This window comes from Pinus tabuliformis, chromosome 8, assembly GCF_031772625.1.
Source record: "Pinus tabuliformis cultivar Carrire ecotype Pingquan chromosome 8, CPIR1, whole genome shotgun sequence".
Taxonomy (NCBI): domain Eukaryota; kingdom Viridiplantae; phylum Streptophyta; class Pinopsida; order Pinales; family Pinaceae; genus Pinus; species Pinus tabuliformis.
In genome coordinates this window covers 1,939,790,303-1,939,817,481 of record NC_142294.1, presented here as the reverse complement: position 1 = coordinate 1,939,817,481, position 27,179 = coordinate 1,939,790,303, and the positions used below count along the sequence as shown (strand labels likewise).

The 27,179-nt window shown below is 40.3% G+C and overlaps 2 protein-coding genes across 2 annotated transcripts in view; one reads left to right on the top strand and one right to left on the bottom strand.

Annotated features, from left to right (window-relative positions):
- Positions 1-13,625: 13,625 nt before the first annotated feature.
- Positions 13,626-19,144, bottom strand: LOC149244254 (uncharacterized). Its single transcript, XM_089371482.1, has 2 exons — positions 17,970-19,144; positions 13,626-17,826 (listed from the first exon to the last, which is right to left on the bottom strand). The coding sequence occupies exons 1-2, from the start codon at positions 19,142-19,144 to the stop codon at positions 13,626-13,628; spliced, it is 5,376 nt and encodes a 1,791-aa protein (XP_089227608.1).
- Positions 19,145-20,485: 1,341 nt separating this feature from the next.
- Positions 20,486-27,179, top strand: part of LOC149244252 (tRNA-specific adenosine deaminase TAD3-like) — a 293,332-nt gene continuing 286,638 nt past the window's right edge. The window contains exon 1 of the mRNA XM_089374775.1: positions 20,486-20,723. Coding sequence (XP_089230901.1) covers positions 20,630-20,723 — 94 coding nt within the window. The 5' untranslated portion in view covers positions 20,486-20,629. The remainder of the gene's footprint in view (positions 20,724-27,179) is intronic.

Genomic DNA, 27,179 nt, shown 5'->3' with positions numbered 1-27,179 from the left:
CTTTGATACCAAATGTTATGCAACCAACTCACAAAAAGATAGATCAACGACTTAAAAAGTATCCTCTTCAAGGGGAAACCTCCTTTACATTAAATAAATGAATAATTATTGGATTATACAAATGACAAGACCTCCAGGTCACGATATAATCAGAGCCTACATAACAATAATAATGTAAGGGCACAAAAATAACAATAGTGGGCTTCTGTGGGGCACAATAATAACCATACAGGGGCTACATGGGAACAAAAATAACAATAAGGCGGCTACACTAACAATAAAAATAAGGGGACTACACTAGCATTATGGGGACCTAACAATCTTGGTTTAAATTCAACTCATCCTTTCCTTTACAATTTGATTTTTTGTAATTAGTATTTTTGGCAGATTTTAGATCTTGATATTTTGCTAGTTAAATGACCTCCTTGTGTGCAGTGATACCTATTGGCTAGCAAGGCAGAGAATGTTAGGTCCCTATAATACTAGTGTAACCTCCTTATTGTTATTGTTTGTGTAGCCCCCTTATTTTTATTGTTTTTTTTTTCTAAGTAAGAGTAATCTATTAAAAGAAATAAAAAGGTATTTACAAAGGTGTTATGGCCGTGAAGGAACACAACCTAACTCAGCTTGCTGCCATTTAACTAGATTTGAGACTGCCCCAACAGAGGGGAAACCAGTCTAATAGAAAGGGAGATGCAAAAAAAAAGAGGACAACACCAAAAATTATCCACAGTTTTCTGAAGAGAACAAATAAAACAACATTGTAAACCCATCTACTCCACCCAAAAACCAGCGAATCACCCAGAAAACCAGCAGTACATCTGCATTGGATCACCAACTTGGACAAAAAGAGGAAGAAAAAACCAAGAGTTAAGTGAAGTGCCACTTGGCATTCGTGACACGTGTAGTGAAATCCTCCGTGGCAGGTTCCTCCACAATTGGGCAAGCCCAGTCATCTGGGTTGTCTGACTCAGTTTGGCACACTGCCTGTTGCTCGCCTTCTCTACTGCCTGCGTCCAACTACGGGTCCGACGCGTCCATCATGTGGCTTTCCACAGCCTGTGTGTCATTCTGCAGTTCCAATTCCTCATGCAGGCTGCCAACGACAGCCTTCCCATTCCGTTTGTTCCGACCACCATTACCTCCTTGCGCTTCTTCCTTGTCTCTGTTTCGACTCGGTCCAGCTCTGTGCATCTCGTCCATGGAGAATGTCATCGGGATACTCTGCTCTCGTTCCTCAGAAAAGGAGATGGAAATAGTGGCGACGATGATCGATCTATTGAGAGAGCTTCTGAATTGGAATTGCGTGGTATGGGGGGTATGATGCAAGGGCAAAGGGAAGGGAGCAGAGCGCACATCCCCCGCTCCACTCCCTGAGCAGTGAAGGCCTGCTCTTCCACGGCCACTTCTTATATTTAGATAGTGGGGATTTTCCGCCGAGGAAGACGGAGAGTCCGAGATACTTCGCTGCCTAGCCTGAGGCCGAGAGCTACCACCCCGCGAGTCGCCACGTCTACTGAGCATACGGTGGCGAACCATGGTGGAATGAAGAGCAGAGAGAGCGTCAGGGTAAGCGGAGGGGGGATTGATAGGGGAAGTGGGCGCTGAGGAATCAGAATGCTGGAGAGCGGGTGTTGAATTGCAAAGAATCGTTTGGGAGTGGTAATGGACTTTGCCTGAAACAAGGCTGCAAACAAACCAATAGCGTCGCCCTATACTGGTTCTTTCAATATGCTCAGCCACCTGCAGAGGGCGGGCACAATGGATCAGGGGAAGAATGCCATGTTTATGAGCGGAGGTCATGGTTAAACAAGGTATGGTTTTGCCTCGGCTGTAGCAGGAATTTAATGCCGTCTACAAGGTGCTCTGAGGAGTATTAACTCTGTTCTTGGGAAGATTGTCGAGAGCCAAGTGGCCAACCCGTTCGCCGTCATCCCGTCTTCTCATCACAAGCGTATTAATGGTCACCCGCATCCGGGGGCCCTTATTTTTATTATTGTGCACCATAGAAGCGAACTATTGTTATTGTTGTGCCCTTACATTGTTATTGTTATGTAGGCTCTGATTATATTGTGACCCCTTAGACTCCCATATATACCAAAGAGTTTTGGTCATTTGGATCATTCAAGAATTGTTCATTTATGTGATGTAAAGGAGTTTTCCCCCTCAAAGAGACTAATTTTCAATTCGTTCATATATCTTTTCTTCTATTTTGGGATTTGGTTGCATAATATTTGGAATCAAAGCTTTGGATTTTAGGGTTTTGTTGCTTCAAACAAGTCATCTTTGAATTTGTGTTATAATTTTTTTTCTACGAGATTTCAGAAGATGAAATTTTGACCACGTGGAGAGGAAATCTTGGTGAAATTCATGTAAAAATTTTATATCTTTGTTCGATATATATTTCTGAGATATGGTTCGAATAAATTAGGGTTTTTGCATGCTCTAGAATTCAGTCTCAAATAAGCGACCTAAGGAAAATTATCATAACTTTCTCTACAAGCAACAAATTTCAATTTCATAAAAAGTGACTGACATTGCACAGAATGTAGTTTTTTGTATCATTTTGAGGGCCAAAAGTTGAATTAGTGACACGTGGAATTTCATACAAGTTCGCTCTACTGACCCAATCCATAATCAGGTCATTATGGGAGATTGGGCATAAATTTACCTTGAAGAATCTACTCTTACTTTAACTTATGGTGTTGCAGAGAAGACTAAGAGGAATAGTGTAGGATGAAATTTCAGACCTTGGAGAGTTGAAATTATAGAGATACAATAGTTTCAATATTGAGCTCCTAAAAGCAAGAAAAATGTGTGTATTTTTATATTAAATTGCATAACTTTTGTTCGAAAAATCAGTTTGAAGTGATTTAAAGGGCATATTGAAGCATAGATATCAATATCCGGTTCTAAAATGCCTCTAAAACAAAAATATATATATATATACATCCATTTAGCCCTAAAAAAAAAAAATCTACTATGATGCATTAAGAGGAAGAATTGCAACATGATATATCAAAATTACGGGACAAAGTGCAACAAATTTTGCTCTCACAAAGAGCAACCAAAGACGAACTAAAAGGGGACATGAATGATTTAAAAGGCGATATGGATGGTTTAAAAGGTGACATGGATGGTATAAAAAGCGACATGAATGGTTTACAAGCAAACATGGAAGGTTTGACAAAGTTGCTAGAAGAAAGGCTTCCTAGTGGTGATAAGGTATTTCATGAAACTCATGAAGAGAACAAACAGACTGGAAATCATGATTTTAGAGACTCCAACTTTGGGTTTAAGACTAACCACGTTCCAAAGATCAATATGAGGAATTTTGATGGCAAGGATCTGGTAACATAGATAATACAGATGGAGCAATATTTTGATCTACATGATGTGCAACACACACAAAAGGTACACATTACATCTTTATATTTAGAACCCAATCAGTTTGTGTGTTATCAATGTATTTGTTCTTGTAAACCACTTGTCACTTGGTCAGTTTTTACGGAGGAAATGACAACACATTATGAGGACACAAAGAGCAACACATTCTTTAGCTAATTGATAAATCTCAAACAAAAGGGTTTAATGGCAGAACACATTGAGGACTTCCAAAAATTGAATATCAAGGCAATTGATATTCCATAGGAGCATAAGATTGATTTATTCATAGGGAATTTAAAGGATAACATGCAACATGAGGTTCACCTTTGGGAACCTAATTCATTAGAGACGATATTCAGGGTGGCAAGAAAAATTGAAAGCAAAATTATGGCAACAAGGAAGTCTACCACTAACAACTATAAAGATGGAAGTGTTGTTGCTCCTAGCCTCCCACAACCTACAAGGTTGACACCACAACAACTGGAGGAAAAAAGAGAAAAAGGGATTTGTTACAGTTGTGATAGAAAATACACTAAAGGTCATAAGTGTGCTGAGAATAAATTATTTTACATAGATTGTGAAGAGGATGAAGAAAATGAACAAGAAACATCAAAAGAAGATGATATACACCAAGAACCAACCCTAGAGAAAGAAGAAATGAATCTTATCATATCTTGTAATGCGTTGGCAGGAATTACCACTTGTTAAAATCTCAAGATATAATGATATATCAAGAAGAAAAAGGTAATAGTTTTGATTGATTCTAGTAGTATCCATAATTATATTCATTGTAAGATAGCTAAGGAATTGAATTTATTTCTATATCCATCATTAGAGTGTCAAGTGATGGTTGAAAAAGGAGGAACTATAAATTGCTCTGAAAAGTGCCATAATATCAAGCTAACCATGGGGGAATATGTATTGAATAGTACAATGCTTTCCATTCTAATGGGTGGTGCTGATATTGTACTAGGAGTCCACTGGTTATAATCTTTAGAGACGATGGATTTTAATTTTCAAGAACTTTCTTGAAATTTTTTTGGTAAGGAAAGGAAATTGAATTAAGAGGTATTGTAGGGAAACCAAGGAAGATCATCAACTCTAATGAAATGACAAAGCTTTTGAAGAAAGAGCAATAGGGCATAATTGCACAATTATGCTCACTAGAGGTTCAAGCATCGAAATCATCCATTTCTTCAGATCTCTAGAAAGTATTGGACAATCATTCAAAGGTATTCGAGATTCCCAAAATTCTCCCACCTATTTGTGATTATGATCATGCCATTCACTTGATTCCAGGAAGTGTTCCTCCAAACATCAAGCCTTATAGATATCCCTATGCCCAAAAGAGTGAAATTGAACCTATGGTTGCAAAAATGTTAGAGGTCGGTATAATTCAACCTAGCCAAAGCTCTTTATCTGCTCTAGTAGTATTGGTGCACAAGAAGGATGGAGCTCAACAAGCTCACTATTAAAGATAAATTTCTCATTCATGTCATTGAAGAATTGTTGGATGAATTACATGGGGCAATTTACTTCACCAAGATGGATCTTCATCCAGGATATCATCACATTAGAATGAAGACTAAAGACTTTCCAAAAGCAACATTCAAATCTCACAAGAGTCATTATGAATTTTTGGTCATGCCTTTTGGCCTTACTGATGCACCTTCCAAATTTCAAGTTTTGATGAATTCCCTTTTCAACCCCTTCCTTTGAAAACTTGTTTTAGTATTTTTTTATGATATACTAATATACAACAAGTCTTGGAAGGATCTTGTTCAACATGTTGATAGGGTTCTCAAACTATTGGAGGAGAAACAATTATATGCAAAAACCTCCAAATGTTTCTTTGGAGTATAGGAGGTGGCATAATTGGGTCATATTGTATCTCACGAGGGTGTTAAGGTAGACCCTAACAAAATTAAAGCCTTTAAGGAATGCAAAATACCCACAACCCTAAAGCATCTTCGAGGATTTCTCAGGTTGATAGGGTATTTTTTTTTCCTCGGAAGAAAAATTGTAATTTTATTAATGAAAACAAAATTACATGTTGTAGATGCGAGACACATTCATCAACAAGTCAAAGACTACTGATCCGATGTTCATAGAAAGTAAAAAAAATAGTGTACAAATGGGGAGAAAGGTCACGCTTTTCTCCCTTTTTTCTTCTCAACCTTGCGCCACTCCCCTTGAGTCGAGATTGAAGATACAAGTGCAAGCGAAGTGTCAGCCTAAGGTTGAGGGTTGTCCTTATCAGAATCAGAATTGTCTGATGTATGTAGTCTCTTTCATCCACTGGTATCCATTGTATCTGGTATCTTTGCCGGCTATGAGTCCATCGAATCTTGTGGATTTGATACCTGTACTTCTAGTTCTTTGTCCATATGATTGTTCTCATTGTATATGGGATGTTCCACATCAACTTCCTCCTCCTCATCTGACAATGGTGGGGGAAATTGCCATCCCTTGAATTGCTTCCCTATTTTTTCTTTCTTCGGGTATCTTTTTTGGCTTCAGGGCACATATTTTGTAGGTGTCCTGTTTACCGGCAGATTCTGCATCTAAATGTTGTATTTTCATAGTCTAGTATCTGTGTCCAACACCCTTGTTTGTGTTTCAATTGTATGCGGTCTGGCAAGCCTTTGCTGAGATCTACTTCCACACAAATTCGTGTGAAAGTGAAAATTCTTTCCTCAAGTCTTTGTGAGTCCGTTTTAATGTATCTCCCAATGGTGTTTCCAATACCTACAAGGACTTGTTGGTTCCAAAGATGTAATAGGAGATTGTGTAAATGGACCCATACAGGCATCCTGGATACAACCATAGTATCTGCATTAAATTCTGGACACCATGGTGTGATGAAGAGGCCCATGGATCCCCAGAACCATGGTCCTTCCTGTAATATAATGTCTCTAGCCTCTGTTGAAGGGAAATTTATAATGAAGAAACCCTTGGAACAGAGATGAATTTCACAGTGAGTAGTCCAGTTTGTGAAAATCCATTGGAAGAACAGCACTACGTTTCAATTTACTTATTGGGTGGGGGGGGCGTTGGTCGAGAGTTCGGCAGGCTCACCCTCACCATATGAATAGTGAGCCCCCTAATGGGTCCTTTCTTTCCTAATGTAGAAATTTTGAATAATATGACACATATTCACAGAGATTATCCTAATCATACAATTATAAGCGGAACATGTATAATACATAATCTCCTCTACGTTGATCATCAATTTACAGAAGCAGAAACATTCACAGGCACACATAGAAGCATCAATCAAACTCATAAACACAGTATGTATCCCGGGGAAAGCATCTCGCTAAAAACCCCACACTATCTGTATATTATATTGATTGAATCATGCAACATTACAAACTACAATGCTTATCACAAGCAATCCAATACCAGCTCCACCTGTTACACACAAACAGCTTAGATCTGATCTCCAAATCTATTCCACTGCTTGCCTGCCTCCACTGCTCAATACCTGCTCAAGAACTGATGAGAATGGCTTCCCAAACTCGTATTTCACCTCAAAATAATCACTCGCACTTTGTTGGATGTGAACAAAGGTTACAATACTGGGCAAATACGTGAGCAAACTCATTGGCATACTCAATCCCTTGATTGTGCAAGATCTGGTGCACAACTATAGTCACAACTGATAACAATCTGATTCTCTACCACCTGTCTCTGTTGAACTGAACATGCACTACCATGCAACTAAGTTAACTGATGTATTCAATAGTTGTATTATGAGTTAATAACTTGTGAATTAATTAATAACTAATTCACCCAACTCATCTCTAGTCTATTGATCAGTTAGACTAAATACAACCAGTTTAACAAAGCTAAACTGAACACAACTCCATCAACTGCACCTCCAGTCCACTAAACTCAACTCACTTGAGTTCTAACTGAAGTCTTGCATGCAAATATTAGTCATCCCATAGGTAACCACGTATTTCCCTCTGGGATCTGCATGTACCACATCCGTAGCTCATCCTGAAGTGCTCCAAGAGAATAAGATCAAGTTTATAGTCCAAATATTATTATGAGACAATAATATTTGACTTTTCTATTTTTGACAACGAGTCTAAAAATAGACTTTGATCACTCACACTGTGATCACTCACACTTTCATCAAAAATAGAAGTCCATCTATTTTTCCCTACTTGACCAATCATCCATAAACAACAACCTGCAATCCATAGACATGATCCATATGTCTAAAAATAGACATAGTCTAAAAATAGACTTGCGCCAAAAATAGCCTGCGGGCCCACTTAGTGAAGGCGACTCTTTTCACTAAGCTCCATCATCTTGTTGCACTCTCAACAAGCATTTCTTGTTGCACACTTTTCAACACCTAACGTCAAGCAAGCCCTGCCGGACCTTGCCTGGTGCGGACAAGCGACTACATACCTTACTGACTTTGATCTCTGAGAAGCTGAGCTATCAATTAGGTACGTTAGTGACTTTTTTAGTTACTTATTTGATAGGGGCCAGCTCGACAGGTTTTGGCCAAAAATAGTTGAATCTACAGATAATAGCTTGTTTTTCAAAAGTATTACAATGTTCGTCTGTTCTGGTATATCTATGTTATATTCTGGGGTATAATTCAATTGCTTCACAATATATGGGTTGGGTTCAGTTCCAGCTTGCTTTGGTGTTGCTATAGTAGTATTTTTCCCTTAGAGGATGTTCTTGAAAGAAAGCCCTGCATTTTTGTGCTTTTGTCGTGTTTCTATATTTTTTGTTGAACTGCACTCTATGCCACCTCCTGTTTGTTTTGTTTTACTGTAGGCTACTGCTGCTCCACCTCTCAGCCTCATATTGAGTGTTATTATAGACGTAGATATAATATTGTAGTCCATGAGAGGTCTGGTATCCTGGAGAGCTCTGCCCCCATATATCAGATGTTGAGATCCGACAGGATATCTAATATGGTGGAAAATGTGATTCTTCAAATGTTAGAGTCTGTTGCAAGAACCCAAACCAAGATAAATATCCCCAAAGGGGTTTTAATAAAAATTTGATATCGTTGAGACTTTACTAGGGGTTATGCTTCCGACTGATGGTTTCTAGGCCGTGAAGGGTCAGATGCGGCGCCTTATAATGGGATCTCTGTGAACTCCTTCGGGTATGTATTATCCAGTTTCCGGTAGCCAGGCTCATTTTTATGATCAATAGACCACATAAATGGAGATAGCTCGAACGACGAAATAGTCCATAGAGGATGTAGGACAGTGTAGATTTGTGTCTCCACAAACAACCCATAAAGCGGGACTCGTTGATGCACGCCCATGCACTTGTTCATGAATCACTGGACTGTTGAGCAATGCTGGAAGTCGATGGTTGCAGAGGGTTCAAGGAAATAATCATTGGATGGTCCATCCTCCACCATGGCACCTCGTGCACAGTGACCCATCTGCCAAGATGCTCCCTCAGTTGCTCCACACCCCATAGCATAGCTCTCAGTCAGCGACAGGCCACAATAGGGGTTTGATTTGCCAATCCGGCTGCAATCAAATGTTTTGTGCCCGGATGGAAACACAGTCCCCACAGACTAATCAACCTTCCAGTACATCCGTAGTAGCCATTTTGTCCAGAAGGGGTCGCCATCTATGGGCTCAGTGAAATAACAAAAGTATATGCAGCAAATCGACATTGTGTGTTCCCACCGAGCCGGTTCCTCCATTAAGCCCCTTCCACGAAACAGTAGCCACCATCGACCTAGAGGATCTGCAACCCTGCAACCCAACGATCTGTCCAAGGAATAGTATATGGTTGCCGCGCCCAAAATCCCATTGTCACTCAGAGAAACCCTAGCTCTGTATTCCATTTTCGTCTTTCTTGGAGTCTCATTTTTGTGGGCTTTATGTGTGGCAGCGAGGAGCCTGGGCAAGCGATCAAACTCAGCAGCCTCCACCTAAGGTGACCATATCTCGGGATTCTTGTATTAGAGAAAGACGTGCCTCACATAGATCTGGATGGATCCCACAAGCGGCTTCCTGTACATCTCTGGCCGAGCGAAGCCATGCTTGGCATCGCTGTTGTGGCCACTCGTGACACCAAGCAACAAAACATCGTTCTGCAAGCTGCCTGAGGCGTGCTTGATCTGCTGCACGGCTTCCAGTAATGCTTCGTTGTGTTCAACCCCCCGGGACTCGAACCGTTGTTGTTGTTGAAAGCACTCGAAACATTCCACCTGCTCGTCATTTTTTCTCCTTGATAAGGTATTATTGGAAGTTTGTTAAGAATTATAGGAGAATAACAACGTCTCTAAAAACATTGCTGAAGAAAGATGCATTTTCTTGGACTCCAGAAGCAACTAAGGCCATTGAACATCTTAAAGAGGAAATGTGCCAAGCACCAATCTTCACAAAAACCTTTATTGTGGAATGTGATGCCCCAAGAAATGGAATTGGTGCTATTTTAAAGCAAGAAGGAAGACTGATTGCTTTTGAAAGTTGTCCAATCAAGGGAAAGTATTTACACAAACCTGTTTATGAGAAGGAAATGTTGGCAATACTACATGCGCTAAAGCAATGACGACCTTGCCTAATGGGTAGACACTTCAAGGTAAATATAGATCATGATAGTCTTAAATTTTTTTTGGAACAAAGATTATCGTCAGAAGAGCAACAAAATGGGTCACAAAGATGTTGGTTTATGACTTTGAAATCATCTACAGAAAAGGGAAGCAAAATGTTGTTGTAGATGCACTCTCAAGAAAGGACGAGGATGTGGAAGTATTTCTCTATGCCATTTCTATTATCTAGCCTGATTGGATAACTGAAGCAAGGGATGAATGGAAGAATGACAAAGAGGTGTGGACACTCATTCAAAAGTTGCAGCAATCCCAGTACATCTGATACATACATACAAAAAAATGATTTCATTATGGTACAAAGATCACTTATATCTATGTAGGAATTCCCAACTCAAAGAAAAGATTATTTTGGAATTGCATACCTCCCCCTTAGGAGGGCATTCAAGATTTTTAAAAACATACCACAGGGTCAAGAAGGATTTTTTTTGGGATGGCCTTAAATTTGATATTCAGAAGTTTGTGGCAGAATGTTTGGTTTTCCAATAAAATAAAGTTTAGGCAATTAAGACCCCAGGTCTATTACAACCTTTAGCCATTCCAAGTCAGTGATGGGAGGAGGTCTCAATGGATTTTATCACAGGTTTACCCCAGTCCAAAGGAAAGAGTGACATCACGGAGGTAGTTAATAGACTTACCAAGTATGCACACTTTTGTGCATTATCTCGTCCTTTTAAAGTCAATACAATTGCTACTGCATTTATGGAAACAATTCAAAAGCTACATGGAAACACAAAGATTATTGTAAGTGACAGAGATCCCATTATCACTAGAATTTTTTTGATGGAATTATTTTCTTGTCTTGGTACTCAATTAGCTCATAGCTCATCTTATCATCCTTAATTTGATGGGAAAAATGAGATAGTGAACAAATGTTTGGAAGGATATCTTCATTGCTTTGTATATGATAAACAAACACAATGGGTCAATTGGTTACCTCTAGTTGAATGGTGGTATAACACTTCATACTGCAGCAAAAATGACCCCATTTATGGCACTTTATGGATATCATCCATTGTCCATCACATCATCTCTAAGATAAAATTCTAAGGTTGAAGTAGTGGAAGATCACATTGAGCATCAACAACAAGTTCTCCAACTCTTAATGGATAACCTCACTATGACGCAAAATCGAATGAAACAACATGCAAATCAAAATTACAATGAAAGAAGTTTTGATGTAGGTGACTGGGTATTTTTACAGCTACAACCATACAAACAAATGTCGCTCAAGTAAGCTAAGAAGGATATTAAATTATCACCCGAGTACTATGGTCCTTATAAGGTATTGCAAAAGATTGGTACTATGGCATACAAATTGGAGCTACCTACATCTTCCAGAGTACACCGAGTTTTCCATGTTTCATGCTTAAAGAAGGTTATCGGTGACAAGCTCCTAGTTCAAACAATATTTCCAAAACTTGATGAAGAAGGAAAAATCATATTGGATCTTGAAGCAGTCATGGAAACAAGAAACCAATAGCTATGAAATCGATCAATTTTAGAGTATCTCATTAAGTGGAAGAACTTACACACTAAAAATTCCACATGGGAGGATGAGAATTTTATAGAGAAGCATCTAGAACTACTCAAGTGTTGAGGACAACACTTTTTTTGAAGGAGAGGGGCATGTCAGGTCTCTATAATACTAGTGTAGCCTCCTTATTGTTATTATTAGTGTAACTCCCTTATTGTTATTGTTGTTCCCATTTAACCCTCATATTGTTATTGTTGTGCCCCATAGAAACTCATTATTGTTATTGTTGTGCCCTTACCTTAATATTGTTATGTAGGCTGTGAATATATTGTGACCCCTTATACTCCTATATATACCAAGGAGGACTTGTCATTTGGATCATCCAAGAATTGTTCATTTATGTCATGTGAAGGAGGTTTCCCCCTCAAAGATGCTAATTTTCGAGTAGTTGATCTATCTTTTCTTCTGTTTTGGGATCTGGTTGCATAACATAACAACATTATTGTCATTTTCATATCCACCATCTTCCTTGGCACTCTCCTTCCATTCTCATCCATCCCTTCTACATGGTCTACACACATAAATTACATCACAAATTTACTAGAGGTTATTGGATTGTATTCTTACCTTTTGCAAGATGGACTCCTTAGGAGGACTAAGCTTGGCAAGGCCTTCCATAACCTTCTCCAACCTTCTACCATCTTTCCTTCATCTTCAAATCACTTCTTATGCCCTTGGAATGCTCTAAGATGCAATCTTGTAGCAATACAGGTCATTTTGCAACAATCGTGTAACACCGTGCAAAACCTACCAGAACTTGACAATAATTGCACTTAAGCCTCATTTTTGTTTCTAAACCCTCCATAACGTCTTCTAGGCCTTGGAAACAAGATTAAGGAAGATCAAAGGCCTCTTAGAACCCTTTTTTTCATCACTGCAATTAGGGTTAATTGTTTCTCATGAATTCAATAACACATAATAGTTTACATTGATATTTATTGAAGCATTTGTTGGAGCTTGTAATTAGGATATGATATGCTTTGGATGCAGTAGTGTAGGGTTGATTTCATGGTACTTAGAATATATGTAGCTAGACTAGGTTTATTTGCCAAACTAGGTTTGTTTCTTTGTCTTTCATTTTCTGTAGCAGATTAGGGTTTCTTTTCAAAGTATTTCATTCCTCGCAAGAAGATCTAAATCTTCTCTCATGCAATAGGATAATCAATATTTTCCTTTCTTGCAAATTAGATTTAGTAAACTACCTTCTTTTGAGCTTGCAAAATGGTCTCTTTACACCTTGGTTTGATTCATTGCCTCATAATAACTTAGGTAGAACTGCACTTACTGTGCATACAACATTGTCACCTCTTAAGTTTGTACAGATCCCAGATCGATAAATTAAAGTTGGTAGTCTTGAGAGTTGCAATATCCTTGTTGTAATACTAGAAGTCATTAGGTTTTATATAAAATCCCAAATATTTTAGACAAATATATATATATGTATGTATGTTCACCATCATAAAATGTTTGAATGTTTAAAGAGAAAAAATACTTAAAAAAAAATTGAATTACTTTCTAATAATAATAATAATAAGAAGAGATTTGTACTTCATTCAATTCTTAATAAAAAATTAATATAAAACATTTAAATAACAATAATAATAATAATATTTAATGTGGATGATAAATAGAATATTTTAATATATAGTGTTAAGCAATATTAACATGTATTTAAAAATATATTAATTAAAAAACATTTTAATGTTCATAATGTGGTCAAGAAATAAAAATATTTGAATGACCATGTTAGATAGAATATTTGAATGTCAATTATGTATTTTTTATATATGGTTTAAAAAATATGTATATATTATATAAAACAAAATAAATAAATAATTTTTTATTTTTTTTTGACAGAAACGGTTATATTGTGATTATATTCCTCCTGGCTTGAATGCCAAATTTCTGAGTACAATAAGGATGCCTGGATCCTGAGAAGTTTCACTTATGAAAGTGTGGCTGTTGATGTTACTTGAGATTTTCCCCTTAGCATCAAGATCTTTAGTTTCTATATTCTCTATTTTCCCCCACTTGGATATACATACAATTTTTTTTTGAATCAAGCAGTAAAACATGGCGGACTGCAAGTTAAGGAATGGCTTCCCATGACTCTTTTCCTTCTTTCATCTTGACCCCGGCAGATAGAAGAGCTGCTTTGTTTGCTTCGCTGTCAGCTTCTTTATTGTGGGCTCTCAAAATATGGTAGTAGCTCAGCTTCTGGAAGTCACTTTCAAGGGCCTTGATTCTGAAGATCATTCTGGCTAGATTGAGGTCTGCTGCAGGGGAGTTAGAGATCATAGCACCTATTATGATTTGAGAATCTCCTATAACCGTTGCTTCTCTTATTTTCAGCTCTTTTAGGGTCTTGAGGCCTTGCAGAAGGGCCAAGGCCTCAGCTTGTGTGCTGGTCATATGTCCAAGCCCCCAAGCATATGAGCGGATTTTTGTTCCTGTTGGATTTAGGATGACCCCTCCAGCACCTGCTCTGCCCGGGTTGCCCTTAGCTGCTCCATCGAAGAAAAGGAAGTAGCTTGATTGAGTTTTAATCCAGTCTTGGAAGTCAGCTTCTGTTTTCCTGATTTGCCATTCTTTGAGAGGAGGTGCTTTTCTGATTGCTGGGAGGAAATGTAATCCCAGGAAGGCGCCCCAAACATTGTCTTGATGGGTGAGATTTGCATCATCTTTGATTTGGGACAGACATTCCTTTAATTGGCACTTGATCTTTACTTCAATAATTTTTTGGTGCTGCCTGTCATTTTTGAAGGTTCTTCTGTTGCGTTCCAGCCACAACTGCCAGCAAATGACCTTTGGGAGGATGGCCCAGGCTGATTTGATTACCTGATTCTGAGGAGAAGGCCCTGGGTAATTTGAAGTCCAGCTAGCGAAGAGGTCAGCCATTGTATTCGGTAGTTGAAAGGAGGGATCCAAGACATATAACAGAGCGCTCCAAATCTGTTTAGCAAATCTGCACTCCAGGAAGATGTGCGCAGCTGTTTCTTCACTATTGCTACATAGGTGACATATGGAGGGACCGTTGAATCCCAGCTTCTGCAAACGGTCAAAGGTAAGGATTCTGCCATGGCACAACATCCACGCAAACATGTCTATTTTGGGCCACGCCTGAATTCGCCAGATCGCTTGCCATGGCGCTGGGTTGGTGGGGACGTGCGGCCTCTCTCTGTGTTTAACGTAACCTTCAGCCACTGTATACCCTTTGGATTTATTTCCCCAGCCGATAGCGTCCTGTGTATACTTGTTCAAGGGCGCAAGGCCGTGGAGAAGATCGATCAGCGTGGCCCAGTCAGCGGCCAGGCGATCTGGCAAATCAACAGACTTCCAGCCAGTCCACTCACTGCCTTTCCAAGCGGAGATATCCCAGAGCGTGTTTAAGTTATTTCTTTCCATCCACTCCCGGAGCTCGCCCAAATGCGCTCTGTCGCTGATCGGGACAGAGGATAGGATTCTGTCAGACCAAATTTTTGTTTTCTTGCCGTTACCTGGAATTCTATAACAATAATTTTTTATCAGAGAGGCGGCCTTATCATAGAGTTTTAGGAAAGGCGAATTTGGCAGTCGAATTACATGGTCTAAGCAGCTGGAGCGAGGGCCTCGGAGATATTTTTTCCTGAGAGCTGTCTGAGCCCAACCAGGATTGGGCGCGACAACTCTCCAGATGACCTTTGCCGCCATTGCTACATTCATATGGCCCAGATTTTTAAAGTTAAGACCTCCCTCCCACAGAGGCTTAGAAATAACTTCCCAGCTGATGAGGGGGATTTTTCTTTCATTCTGCTTTCCACCTTTCCAGAAAAATCTCCGAATATGCTCGTCCATTTTTTTTAGGATGATTGAAGGAGCAAGCATTCCTGCAAATTGAAAAATAGGGAGACTAGTGAGCACTGATTTGATGAGAACGGACTTACCAGCATAGTTGAGCCAGGTAAAGCCCCAGGCCTGAATTTTTGCTTGAAATTTTTCGAGCTGGGGAAGCCAATCTTTGCTGGAGATTCTTTTGTGTACAACCGGGAGGCCCAGGTATTTGAAGGAGGTCCATGAAGCGGAGGCTGCGAATCCAAGGCACCTGGAGATATCAGTGAGAAGTCTGGGCGGGGTATTCCAACTGTAGATGTGGGACTTGTTCTTATTGATAACGCTACCAGAGGCCATGCTGAATTCTTCCAGGACAGCTTTGAATTTGGAGGCAGTGGAGAGGGAGGCAGCGCCCAGAAGCAAGGTGTCGTCCGCGAACAAAGCGTGGTTGATGTTCTTGACTCCTCTTGCTATACGCAGTCCCATTAATTCTTGTTCTTGCATTTTTTTTTCCAGGAGGAAACTGAGAGCTGATGCTTGAATGACAAAAAGCAGAGGGGAGAGAGGGCACCCCTGCCTGAGTCCTCTTGAAGCTTTAAAGAAGTCCGTGGCTCTTCCATTCACAAGAGGGGCAATCCATGGTTCCGAAACGCAGGCCCGGATCCAGCTAATGAAGTTTGATCCAAACCCAAACCTGTTCATAACTTCTAGCAAAAAACTGTGATTTACACGATCAAATGCATTTGCTAGATCAAGTTTAATTATCATACCTTGCTCTTTACGGTGGAGACTTGAGTGGATTGCCTCCTGGACAAGGGTGAAGTTGTCCACTATCTGCCTCCCTTGGATGAAGCCGCCTTGATTCTCCGGGATTATTTTAGGGAGTATATGCTTCAAACGATTTGCTATGACTTTTGTGATTAGTTTATACCCAATGTTGCATAGGGAGATCGGCCGAAATCTGCTGAAGTTGCTGGCCCCTTTTTCCTTTGGAATGAGGGCTAAGAAGGCAGAGTTTGTGCTCCCACCTATTTTTTGGGAGTTCTGAGATTTTCGGATCATTTTAATCAGGTCTTTTTCAATAATGGGCCAGCATGATTGAAGAAATCTGGCAGTGAATCCATCCGGCCCAGGGGCCTTGTCCGGATCCATGTCATATAATGCTTTTCTGACTTCATCTTTGGTTATTTTGGCCTCCAAGGTTTCATTCATACCTGGGGAAATTTTGGCTGGGATCGTTTCTAAAAGATTTGAAGCATGGTGCTGTACCTTTTCTTCGCTATATAACTTTAGGAAGTGGGCGTGGGCTGCCTTCTTTATGTCTGAAAACTCCTTGAATGTTTCGCTGTCCACCTTGATCTCGGAAATGGTGTTATAACATTTTCTGCTCTGCGCTTGCTTATGGAAAAAAGCTGTATTTCTGTCCCCTGATTTTAGCCAGAGGCTTCTAGATTTTAATCGCCAGTATTCCTCTTCTGCAAGGCAGGCTTTATTATAGTGCTGTTGGAGATGGGCTTCTTGGTCAAGCAGATCTTTGGTGATTGGAGAATCTTCCATATGAGATTGATGATTGGCAAGGGCTACTTTGATATTTTTTCTTTCTGTATCCGGTTTGGGTAGAGTTTTGGCCCAATGTTTTAGAGCTCTTTTTACCCTTCTGAGCTTTTCTTCCCATATGAAGAAGGGGGATCCTGTAATAGATTGATTCCAACAATCCTTGACAAGCTGCATGAAATCTGGTTCCTTGATCCAGTTTGGGCTGAATCTGAAGGGGATAGGACCCAGGTCAAGGTGAGGAAGTAATTCTAGCTTTATGGGTTTATGATCCGAGATACTGTTGGGGAGAATGCACATTCTTGGTTCTACTCCCAGCAATAAATAAGAGCTTTGCATGAAGAATCTGTCTAATCTAGCTGCTATATGCCCCGGACCTATTCTTTTGTTGGTCCAAGAGTACTTACCGGAGGAGGGTTTGATGTCAATCAGGTCCCAGTCTTGCATGAGGTCCTCCGCCCATTCTCTTGCCGGATCACGAACAGCGCTACCACCTCTTTTTTCAGACGAACTGAGAGTAAGATTGAGGTCTCCGGCAATGATAATATTCTCCAGATTCATGAGGTCTGCTTGAAGTCTTATCGAATCCCAGCATGCTTTTTTTTCCCCAGCATTGACTGGGGAGTAGACATTGAAGATGCAGTGAGTTTCTTTAGTGTTCAGATCCTGGATTTTCAACAGCAACCAGTGAGTGTTGCTGGCTTCAGTGATGACTGCATATTTGTTTTCAATCCAAAGAGTACCAATGCCTCCCGAGGCTCCCCTTGCGGAGACTGCTCTTGCTTCACTTTTGAACCATATTTTCTTGCTTGTTTGCCGGAAGACAGAGTCTTCCAGCTTCGTCTCCTGGATGAGAAGTATGTCTGGGGTCTCTGTTCTTATCAGACTACGTATGGCTTCTTCCTTGACCTTGCTCCCCATACCTCTGCAGTTCCAGGAGATGATCTTCATTATTTGTGTTTTTGGTGGGCTCCCTTGGAGCCATGGGGCTGGCTTTTCGGCATTCTGGGTTTGGAGGCTAGCAATTTTTCCAGAGTGGGCTGGCTGCCTTGTAATTTTTCTTTATACGTTTCCTCCTCTCTTTTTTCTCTATCCGTTTTCCGGCCTCTCGTGGATCTTCTGACCGAGGCTTGAGACTCACCTATTTCTCCTTCCTCTTCTGAGTCATCTGTGATCTGCTCTTCTTCATTGTCTTCATCTTTCTTGCTTTTGGGGGTTTCCTCATTTGTGTCTTTGTTGGAGGCTGGAGGAGATCCTTTGCTTGAAGAATCGGGGTTTTGTTTCCCAGTCTCCTCTGTAGGCTCGGTCTCCTTTTGGATCTCAGCATCCTGAGTTTTCTCTTGTTGAGAGATGAGCGGATCAAATCGATTCCCTGAGGGAGGTGCAGTATTTTGAGCAGATGGCTGTCCTTTGCTACTAGGTCCTCCCGTCTTCCTGGGTTTGTGGCGCTTGATTTGGTTCCATCCATCATCTTTTCCCTGTGCGGCCTCGGCGTTGGATGGGCAGCCTCTGGCGAAATGTCCATACTCGTGGCATTTCCGGCATTTGAAGGGCAACTGCTCATAATCCAGCTTCTGCAGATGCGTCCAGCTTCCAACCTTTATCGTGATGGCTTCAGGGAGCCCTACCTCCAGGTCTACTTCTACGCATATCCGGGCGCAGTCGTATTGATCCTTGTTGTTCGCTTGATCAATAAATTTCCCCAGAGCGTTTCCAATATGCCGCAGAGAGTCCCAATTCCAACAATGGACCGGGAGGTGCGGGAGTCTGACCCACACAGGGACTGCGTTAGGGACATCGACTGCAGGATCGAAGTCCGGGGTCCATTTGTTAAGATACAGACCCCGAGGACCCATGAAATAGGGGCCGTTTCGGAAGATCAGTTCTTTGTCCTCCTTTGCTGTAAATTCGAAGAGGAAGTATCCTCTCCCCAAGAAGTAAGAGGTGACGCTTTCTCTGATCAACGGCGCCCAGTTTCTGGTTACCCAGCTCTCCGTAGCTTTAGGGGACGGCCAGAGCCCCGTAAACTGACCAACGAGGGCTCGATCGGACAGCGACAGAGCAACTTGCATCGGGGTTTCAGGCGGAAGGGAAATCGCAGGGATATCCTCCAATCTTTTCACAAATTTCGAAGGTTCAGGGGCTTTCTTCTTAGGCAGCCCTGCCAGAATCTGCATGAAGGCCTCCGAAGGCGAGAGGGATGAGGGAGCGGATGGACCCTGGGGGGAGCCCAGAGTCTCCATGATCTCAAGTTTAGCTGAGGTCAGATCCTGCCCAGATCTCCATAAACACCCACAAGTTCAATCGGATCCGCCCTCAGGGCTGGGGGCGCGCACGGATTGAGCTCTCCAGGTCCTGCAATCCGGATCTGCTATCAGGACTAGCAGAGGCGTCGCTTTGACCGGCAGATGGAGTCGAAAATCGGAAGAGTGGCCTGCTCAATCCGCTGGGGGAGCAGATCGCGCAGGGGGCGGCCTGCAAGGGCCGAGGCAGCTCGACGATCGCTCTCAGGCACGGCCGATCCAAACTGAGGTTTATCGCCCGGGGAATTCAAATAAATAAATAATTTTTATTTTATTTTATTTATTTATTTATTTTTATGGTTAACATATTTTAAATAGTCTAACCATTTATATTTTGGCTCTTTTTAAAGTAAGGTTAATTTTAAAGTAGCCGTTTTTCTAGCTGTTTGAATGGTCGGTCTCTCTGTGTAACTTGCTACCATGATCTTATTCTTCATCTTGTCTTGACGATGAACCACACTTGTGGTTCGAAACGAGCCGACAAATGAATTTTGATGTGATTATCACCGAAAACATGTCTTAAAAACTTGATATGGATCATAGAAGCCTTAATTCAATAAAAAGGTTAATTTTGTAAATAATGGAACAAAAATTCATTAGAATAAGTTTAAGTTGTGTACTTAACATCATTCAAGTGGCCAATGCTATTTTCAAAGATCTATTTATATATTAAAAAATGCAATTTTTTTTGTTTGCTAAGTTGTGTGAGTCTTGAGATGATTACACATTTAATTTTTGGCTTGAGAAACTCTGACCTAGGAGCATCTAAACAGTGAAAATTCCCCGGGGACTACACCTAGCTTGGGCCACACCAACCCTTAACATGGCTGGAATTTTGACACAGAGTTTCGAAGCAATGACCTCATCTCACAAAGATCCTTAACATTACACCTCATCACCGTCTATTCTACGCTCTAGAATTGCATCTGACTAGATTTTTAGTTATAAAATTTCAAAACAATAACCATCCTATCATAGAATTCTTTAATAATACACTTCTTCACCTTTATTCTACAACTAATGTACCAAAAATACTAATTATCATAGAATTCTTTAATAATACACTTCTTCACCTTTATTCTACAACTAATGTACCAAAAATACAAATTAAATTATATATATATGAAGTTAATATTTTTTTCAACAAATGAAATTATATATATGAAATTAATATTTTTTTCAAATTTTACACTTACAAAACAACTTAATAAATTTGTTTTTGAATGCTTTACTAAAATACATTATTAAAATGAATCTACAGATCGCACAAATCCAGATTAACTATATTCAAATTCCCCTGATACTCGTGTTTATGTTCTTCGCACCATCGCTGGCTTTCGCTGCCAAAGGAAACAGAAAACCGTTGAGAGAGAATACACAAAACTTGTGCCAAGCTTCACACTTGGCATCTTCACTCAGAAGTCAATGGCCGTCACGGAGCCATTTAATACACAGCATAGCTGGAAAATAATCCATATTCCAGGGGAGCTTCCAAATTCGCAGCAAAAAGAAGCTACAGGTACGTGTAATCATACCTCTCAGCAGAATGGTTCAACAGCTTTGAATTATGAGAATGAAAGCCACGGAGATTGCTTCTGTTTTGATCAGTTTCATGGAGCGCTCGATTGCAAATAGAGTGGTTTTATTGTTAAATATCTGAGGCAGATTTTCAGCATTTAGCTTAGCTCAGGGCATGGTTTTAGCAATGGACGTTGCATGGAAAAATTTAAGTTCATGCCAGAAGTCATACCTTAGAATTGTTGGCCTGCAACTCCATAAGTTTCTTCGGCTGAAATACTATTTTTTTCTGATCATTTAATTAAAAAAATACCCACACCAAGTTTGCCCTAGTTATGAATACAGACATATATTCGTCTCCAGAGAGGTACACACATACTCACAGAAATGCCTGTTGAATAACTTGACTTGGGCTGGAGTGTAAGAGCTCAGCTTGAACTCAAGAAAAGCTTAGTAGCAGAAATGATTCAAAATAAGGGTTGCTTGGGAAGTACTGGGTTTTACGCCAGTGTAAGAGTTCGATTAGGACTTGGAAAAAGCTTGGAGCAGAAATCGTTCAAAATAAGGAACTGGGAAACGACTTGGTGAGTCTGGAGAGTAAGAGTTCAACTTGGACTCGAAATAGCCGCCATCAAGAATCGTTGAAAATGATGGTTTTTTCTATTCCCTTTTGGCGTTTATATTTGATGGTAACGAATATTTCCATTGGTCCTAAAATTGCTGGAATTTATTTTTCACACTACTCGTCAAATTAATTTTTTTGACGTTTTGGTTTTCTTGGTTTCCTGTGACAAGACATTCTGTCAAAAACATCAACTCATTCAATTAGGTACCATGTTTTGTGATGAAAACTTAAAAAGGTACCATCTATAAAAACATCAACTCATTCAAAGTTTTACATTTTCGTTAAAGTTGAATGCATTGGATGGAAACTCAAACAAGAAATTTTGCCGGGGATGCAAAGCACTGATGACAATTTGAAGTGCTATATCCAGATTCCACGGTATCAAGGGCCATATCTATGGTACCATACTACAACACACAAATGCCAATGTCAACCAATATGACACTGGGCTATGCAAATCGATTGGTATTTGAATGCATCTGAATGAGGCTGTTCTCGATATCGGATATACCTACCTAAAGATATGCAGTGGTCGTTATGCCGAAGGAAAATAATGTCCATGCAACTCATGTTCAGACCTCCACCCTCTTAATGTCCAAGCCGCTCAGCTGTTACAGCCTGCTAATGAGTACCATTAGCATTGCATATAATGCATATGCAGCTCTCATTCAGACCTACACTTTCTCTCTGTCCAACCTGTTCAACTCCTTTAACGTGCTAATGAGCATTTTTGCCATTGAAATTTGTAGATGCCTAGTGCCAAAAATTATAATGAGTATCAAATGCCAACTCACAGAGAGGAACGGAAAAATCATTGGGTTAAATGATTTCTGTAAAGGAGAGGAAGGAAAAATCATTGGTTTAAATGATTTTTCTGTTATCTTTAAAGGAAGAATTGATGATGGGTATGGAAAAATCACTAATTTAAAGGATTTTTCTTTCTTTTTACTGAAAGAATTGAATGTTAAATTTGTAGCTTGGAAGGTGGTTCTGCGCAGGTCTGGTGCCATGACATGCAGCCATCCACCTAAAATCCACTCCTACAGTGTTATTTAATTACTCCCTAAGTCGTGACTTTAGGCTGTAAGTTAAATTTAATAATTTAACTTTCTGGCCACCTTTTTGGTAAAGGGCAAAAATGTCAATAACAGATTAAGTTGTGGCCCTTGATCTCAAAAGATGAGATGCAATCTCAGCCAACCATCTCTTTGGAGAATTAGGTCAGCCACTATTTGAAGGGGAGTCAAGCTGTTGAGAAGACAATTCGAGTGGCACACCTGAGCATTTAGCTGGAGCGCAGGGGTTGAAGAGGATCAACGAAGAAGAGTGTCTTCCGGGCCAGCAAAGCAGCTCGGAAAGGCAGGCCGTACGGTGCCATACTTGCTGGGACGAGCAGGCTGCATTTCTGGGCCATACAGACAGGTTGTACAGTGCATTTCTGGGATGGGCCATACACAGATTTTGCTGGACTGTAGTTGCTGTAGATTGCTGATGTATTTCCTCCTTGTAATTCCTCATTCTGAAGCTGAATAGAAAGCCCAATGTTTGCTGGTTTTCCCCTCACTAGGGTTTCCAGGGTAAAAGCTGTGTTATTAATTTTATATGTGTGGTTTCGTGTATTTGCTTTTGCTGTGCATGCTAGTAAATGAACCCAGAGTATTTGCTGTTATGAAATCAGATTAGAAAGCATTTAAATTTCTGTTCTGTGTTTATTTTATTGAACAATAAATCTGTAGCTGGGTTCATAGGAAATTAACATGGTATCATAATTGTAGCCTATGAATACGAAACCAAGCGATTTGACATAGGGTACCAAGTCAAGTGATCAGAGTTCAATAAACAAGCTTCTAGGGTTTCCTGCCATGGCCATTAGCATGAATGTCCAAGAGTGAGGCGTAGCCACCTACTTGACTAGGATAATGCAATTGAGGGACAAGATGGCGGCAGTTGGGGATACAATCCCAGAACTTGAGCTAGTGCGTATAGCCTTAAATGGCTTTATGAAACAGTTGGAGGTGTTTGTCAAGTGTATTGTTGGCCGAGAACACCTACCCTCTTGGGAGAGAATATGGGATGATTATATTTAGGAGGAAATTTGAGGGGAGCTCAGCGTGTTGACCAGAAGAAGTTCGAAGAGGAGAATCTTGCCCTAGCAGGCAAGGGTAACTCCAAGGTCAAGAAGGGGCCAAGTGATTGGTCGTCTTCAAAGGGCGCGAAGAGGAAGGACCTGTTGCCATACAATCTAGCAGGGGTTCTAGGAGGGGTACCTAAGGGACAACTACTAGACCAAGTGACAACAATGGGACAAAGACCCACTGTCACCTCAGTCAATGCCCCCAGTCAACTTTACAATGTAGACAAGGTTTGGCAACTGATCTGAGGCCCAGAGGAGGTTTGTCTCATCCTTGAGACATGGGAGGGAAAGCACCATCTTCCATTCCATCATTTGGAGCAGTCTATTGGCTTATTTTTCACCAAGAGACCCATGAGACCACTACTTGTGCCCCAGAGCCATTTGGAGCACCACATGATGTTTTGCACAGAGATTGAGGGGCAATTCCCTTGACCATCATTCGTGGAGCCCTCTTCTTCATCTTGGCACTTTGAGCACTCGATTAGACCTTCCAATGACCCTTCTACATCACCATTTCACCATTTCAGCTTCATTTTGGATGGCTTATTCTTCACTTTTGAGCTATTCTTCACTTTTGAGCTATTTGGCGGGCTAGTCACCGAAGATATGTTAGTTTGCACATTAAAATAATTATAGGGGCATCATAAGCTAATTTGATTAGGATATAGGATCATATATATTTAGATCTCGCTCATTGAGAGAGATCATCATCATCACACTTGGATTTATTTCTCTTGGAGAATTTCACACTTTTTCCTTAGATGTCTATTGGAGATCTCTTGATGCATTTTGATATTTTTGGGAGCTAAATTTGCTTTCTCTTGGAGCTGCTTTTTTGATCTTGGACTGGATATATCTCTTATTATGTTGTAAGTGATTTTGTTGAATATTTTTCATGAATAACGTCTAATGTGTGGAATTATTGCAACTACCTAGTTCTTTTATGCCCTAATTTATTGAAAATCATTGTGAAGATTGTTAGATAGTGAAATTGCACATGTTACTAATTGAATAACAAGAAGATGAATGGTCCTAGTGGATTGAAAATTGTTTTTCTTCCATAAAAGTCCATAGATATTTGGTGGGTAATTGTTGAAAAGTAGGTGATAGGGCATTGCTTTTTAGCCTCCTTGAGGAAGGATTAAGCGAAATTTCGAATCACATAGACTCCATAGTCCAAGGGTAAGGCATTGGTCCAAGAAAATTTGGTGATCACCCTTACTTTCCTTCTCTTTTTCTCCTCCAAATTTTTCGGCCTCCCATCCCTAGATGACCAACTAGGGCTGTCTGTGAATTGCATTAGGGGAGTGATCTTTCAAATATCTGCGCTGGTGTCTCGTCTAGTGGCCCTCCAAGTTTGGAGCAATTCCCATGGTTGGTTTGTGAGAAAACTCAAGCCCTAGCTCGGACTTTGAAAGCCTTTCTTGAACGTCATAGGTTGAGAGGTCTTCTTGAGGGTCTTTGGCACATAAAGAAATTAATAATTTCTTGACCCTTTCTCTACCCTTGCTTGACCTAGTGATCATATTAGAAGATTTCCTCCCATGATTACTCAAAAACCCTAAGTCTCGCTTGGTTTTCTTTCTAGGTTTCTCTAGTGGAGCGAAAACCCTATTTTGAAGAAGAATCATCTTGCAAATCCCCTAGAGAGGTCTTGCCTCACCTTGGAAGTCTTGATCCTAGACATACTCATTATCATTGAATATTCATAACCCTAGGTCTTGACTCTCCTCTTAGGTCTTTCTTGGAGAGCCTTTTCCTCATTAAACCATAATTGAGCCTCTCCTTTGAATGAGCCTTGGGAATCGTTTCATACCCTATCATTGGTCCCATCATTACAAGTGATTTCCTCCATACCGGGATTCCTCCCATCGGTGAAAGTCTGTGAAGAGCAGGGGACATTGACTGAGGTGACAATGGGTCTTTGTCCCATTGTTGTCACTTGGTCTTGTAGTTGTTCGTTAGGTATCCCTCCTAGGACCCCTACTAGATTGTGTGGCAACAAGACCTAAGTAAGATCAAGTGTTTTGCATGCCATCAGCTAGGACACTTTGCCAGCTAGTGCCCTAACAAGAAGAAGGGCAAACAAAAGAAGCAGGCTGCTACTACTGTAGAAGTTGACAAGTTTGTAGCAAAGTTTGAGAATGAGTTTTCACTCATTGCTCGTCTCTCAAGCTCAGTTACCACCAGTGTTTAGTACATTGATAGTAGGACTTCTTCCTATTACCCACCAAAAGTGGGTGACCCCATAGGAGAATTTTTCTCCTAGATATCTCTTCAGTCGGTAGCTAGTAGCCTGTGATAGCCATCAATGTAGCCAATATATTGTGCCATCTGATATCCGATCCCTGCATCAGTGATATGTCCCCTCGCCCATTTTTTTAGAGCATATGTTCGAAGGTGGCCAATACAACCCAAAAGGTATGTTTTTCATTGTGCAATCAGGTGCTTATGCTTGTTTTTCCTTGGGCATTTTGGGCATGGATTTTGACCATGGTTTTGTTCCCTCACCTTAAATGGGGGGGTAATCCTCAATCCTGGTCTCGTGGGATTTCCCCTATTGGCCTATGGCTTTAGGAAGGGCACTACTTGGGAAACCCCGATTTTGGTAGCGTGGTCCCGTTTTCCCGTTCCACATTTTTCACTCCCCTTCGCACATTACAAGCCCTATTTCATCATTTTCCTTCTTTGGGTCCATGTTGAAGTTGTAACTAGTGTCGATCTTCATAATGTAATGTAAAACAATCATTGACGTATTTAATATTCATTATTTTATTTGTTTTTGGTCAAAGGATGTTCTTCATGTTTATAGAGTCAATAAGAGTAAAACGTAATTTATTACGAGTCAAATAAAAATGTACTTGAGTCATGTTGCATTTGGACACTTGTAAGAAAAGAATTTTGAATTTTATGTTGAGTCAGTAAGTCCAAAAAATGTCAAGTTGACCCTCCTTGGAACAAGTCGACCTGGGCCTCCAAGAGACATATGTTCGTCCTCCTAGACAACTATATATAAGAAGCAAGCTTGATCCTCTTGGAGATCATCCAATCACACACACAAGATGTACATTTGAACCATGTGAAGGAGGACAAGAAGCAGAAGTAAAAGGAGAGAGAAATGAAGTCAAAGAATAGAAGAATATTTTTGCTTGATTGAATTTCAGACTTGAAGGTCGAATTTTTCTGTGCTACTATGGGCTTGAAATTTCAGGAGTTGACCAAATTTGGGATAGTTTGACCATTGTTGACTTTGACATTGGAGGTGACTTGGAGGAGGGATTGACTTGGCATTTTTGGTGGGATTTTTGGTCTTGGTCTTGGATATCTCATTTTGATTTGGTTCTATAAGAAAAGGATTGTTGGGTTTCCCCCTTGTGGGGTTTTGCCCTATAGCTTGGAGCCAAATTTTTGTGTCTCGTCTCTATGCTTTTCTTGAAAGACTGAACATTTGTATAATTGCTTGATGAAGAACCTAAAAAGTAATAAGAAGACATTAAACATTCATAAGTAGTTATCAAGACATAGAAACCAAGCCTAACCTCACTACACTTGATTTCTCAACATTGTATTAGAGCTAAGGAAGATCAAAGAAGCAACTGGATTCTGCCTCATAAAAGAGGTCAAATCTCTCTCTGGGCTATGACATAATTCTAATGCGAATTTTAGAGGCACCTTCTCCTATGGTGATGCAAGTCTTA

Excerpts from the sequence above, each read along its gene's own strand:
- LOC149244254 (XM_089371482.1), bottom strand. The coding sequence starts at position 19,144 with ATGGAGACTCTGGGCTCCCCCCAGGGTCCATCCGCTCCCTCATCCCTC. Across the intron at positions 17,827-17,969 it reads GAAAAAAGAGAGGAGGAAAC|AGGTATGGGGAGCAAGGTCA; the intron begins GTATAAAGAAAA and ends CTGGAACTGCAG.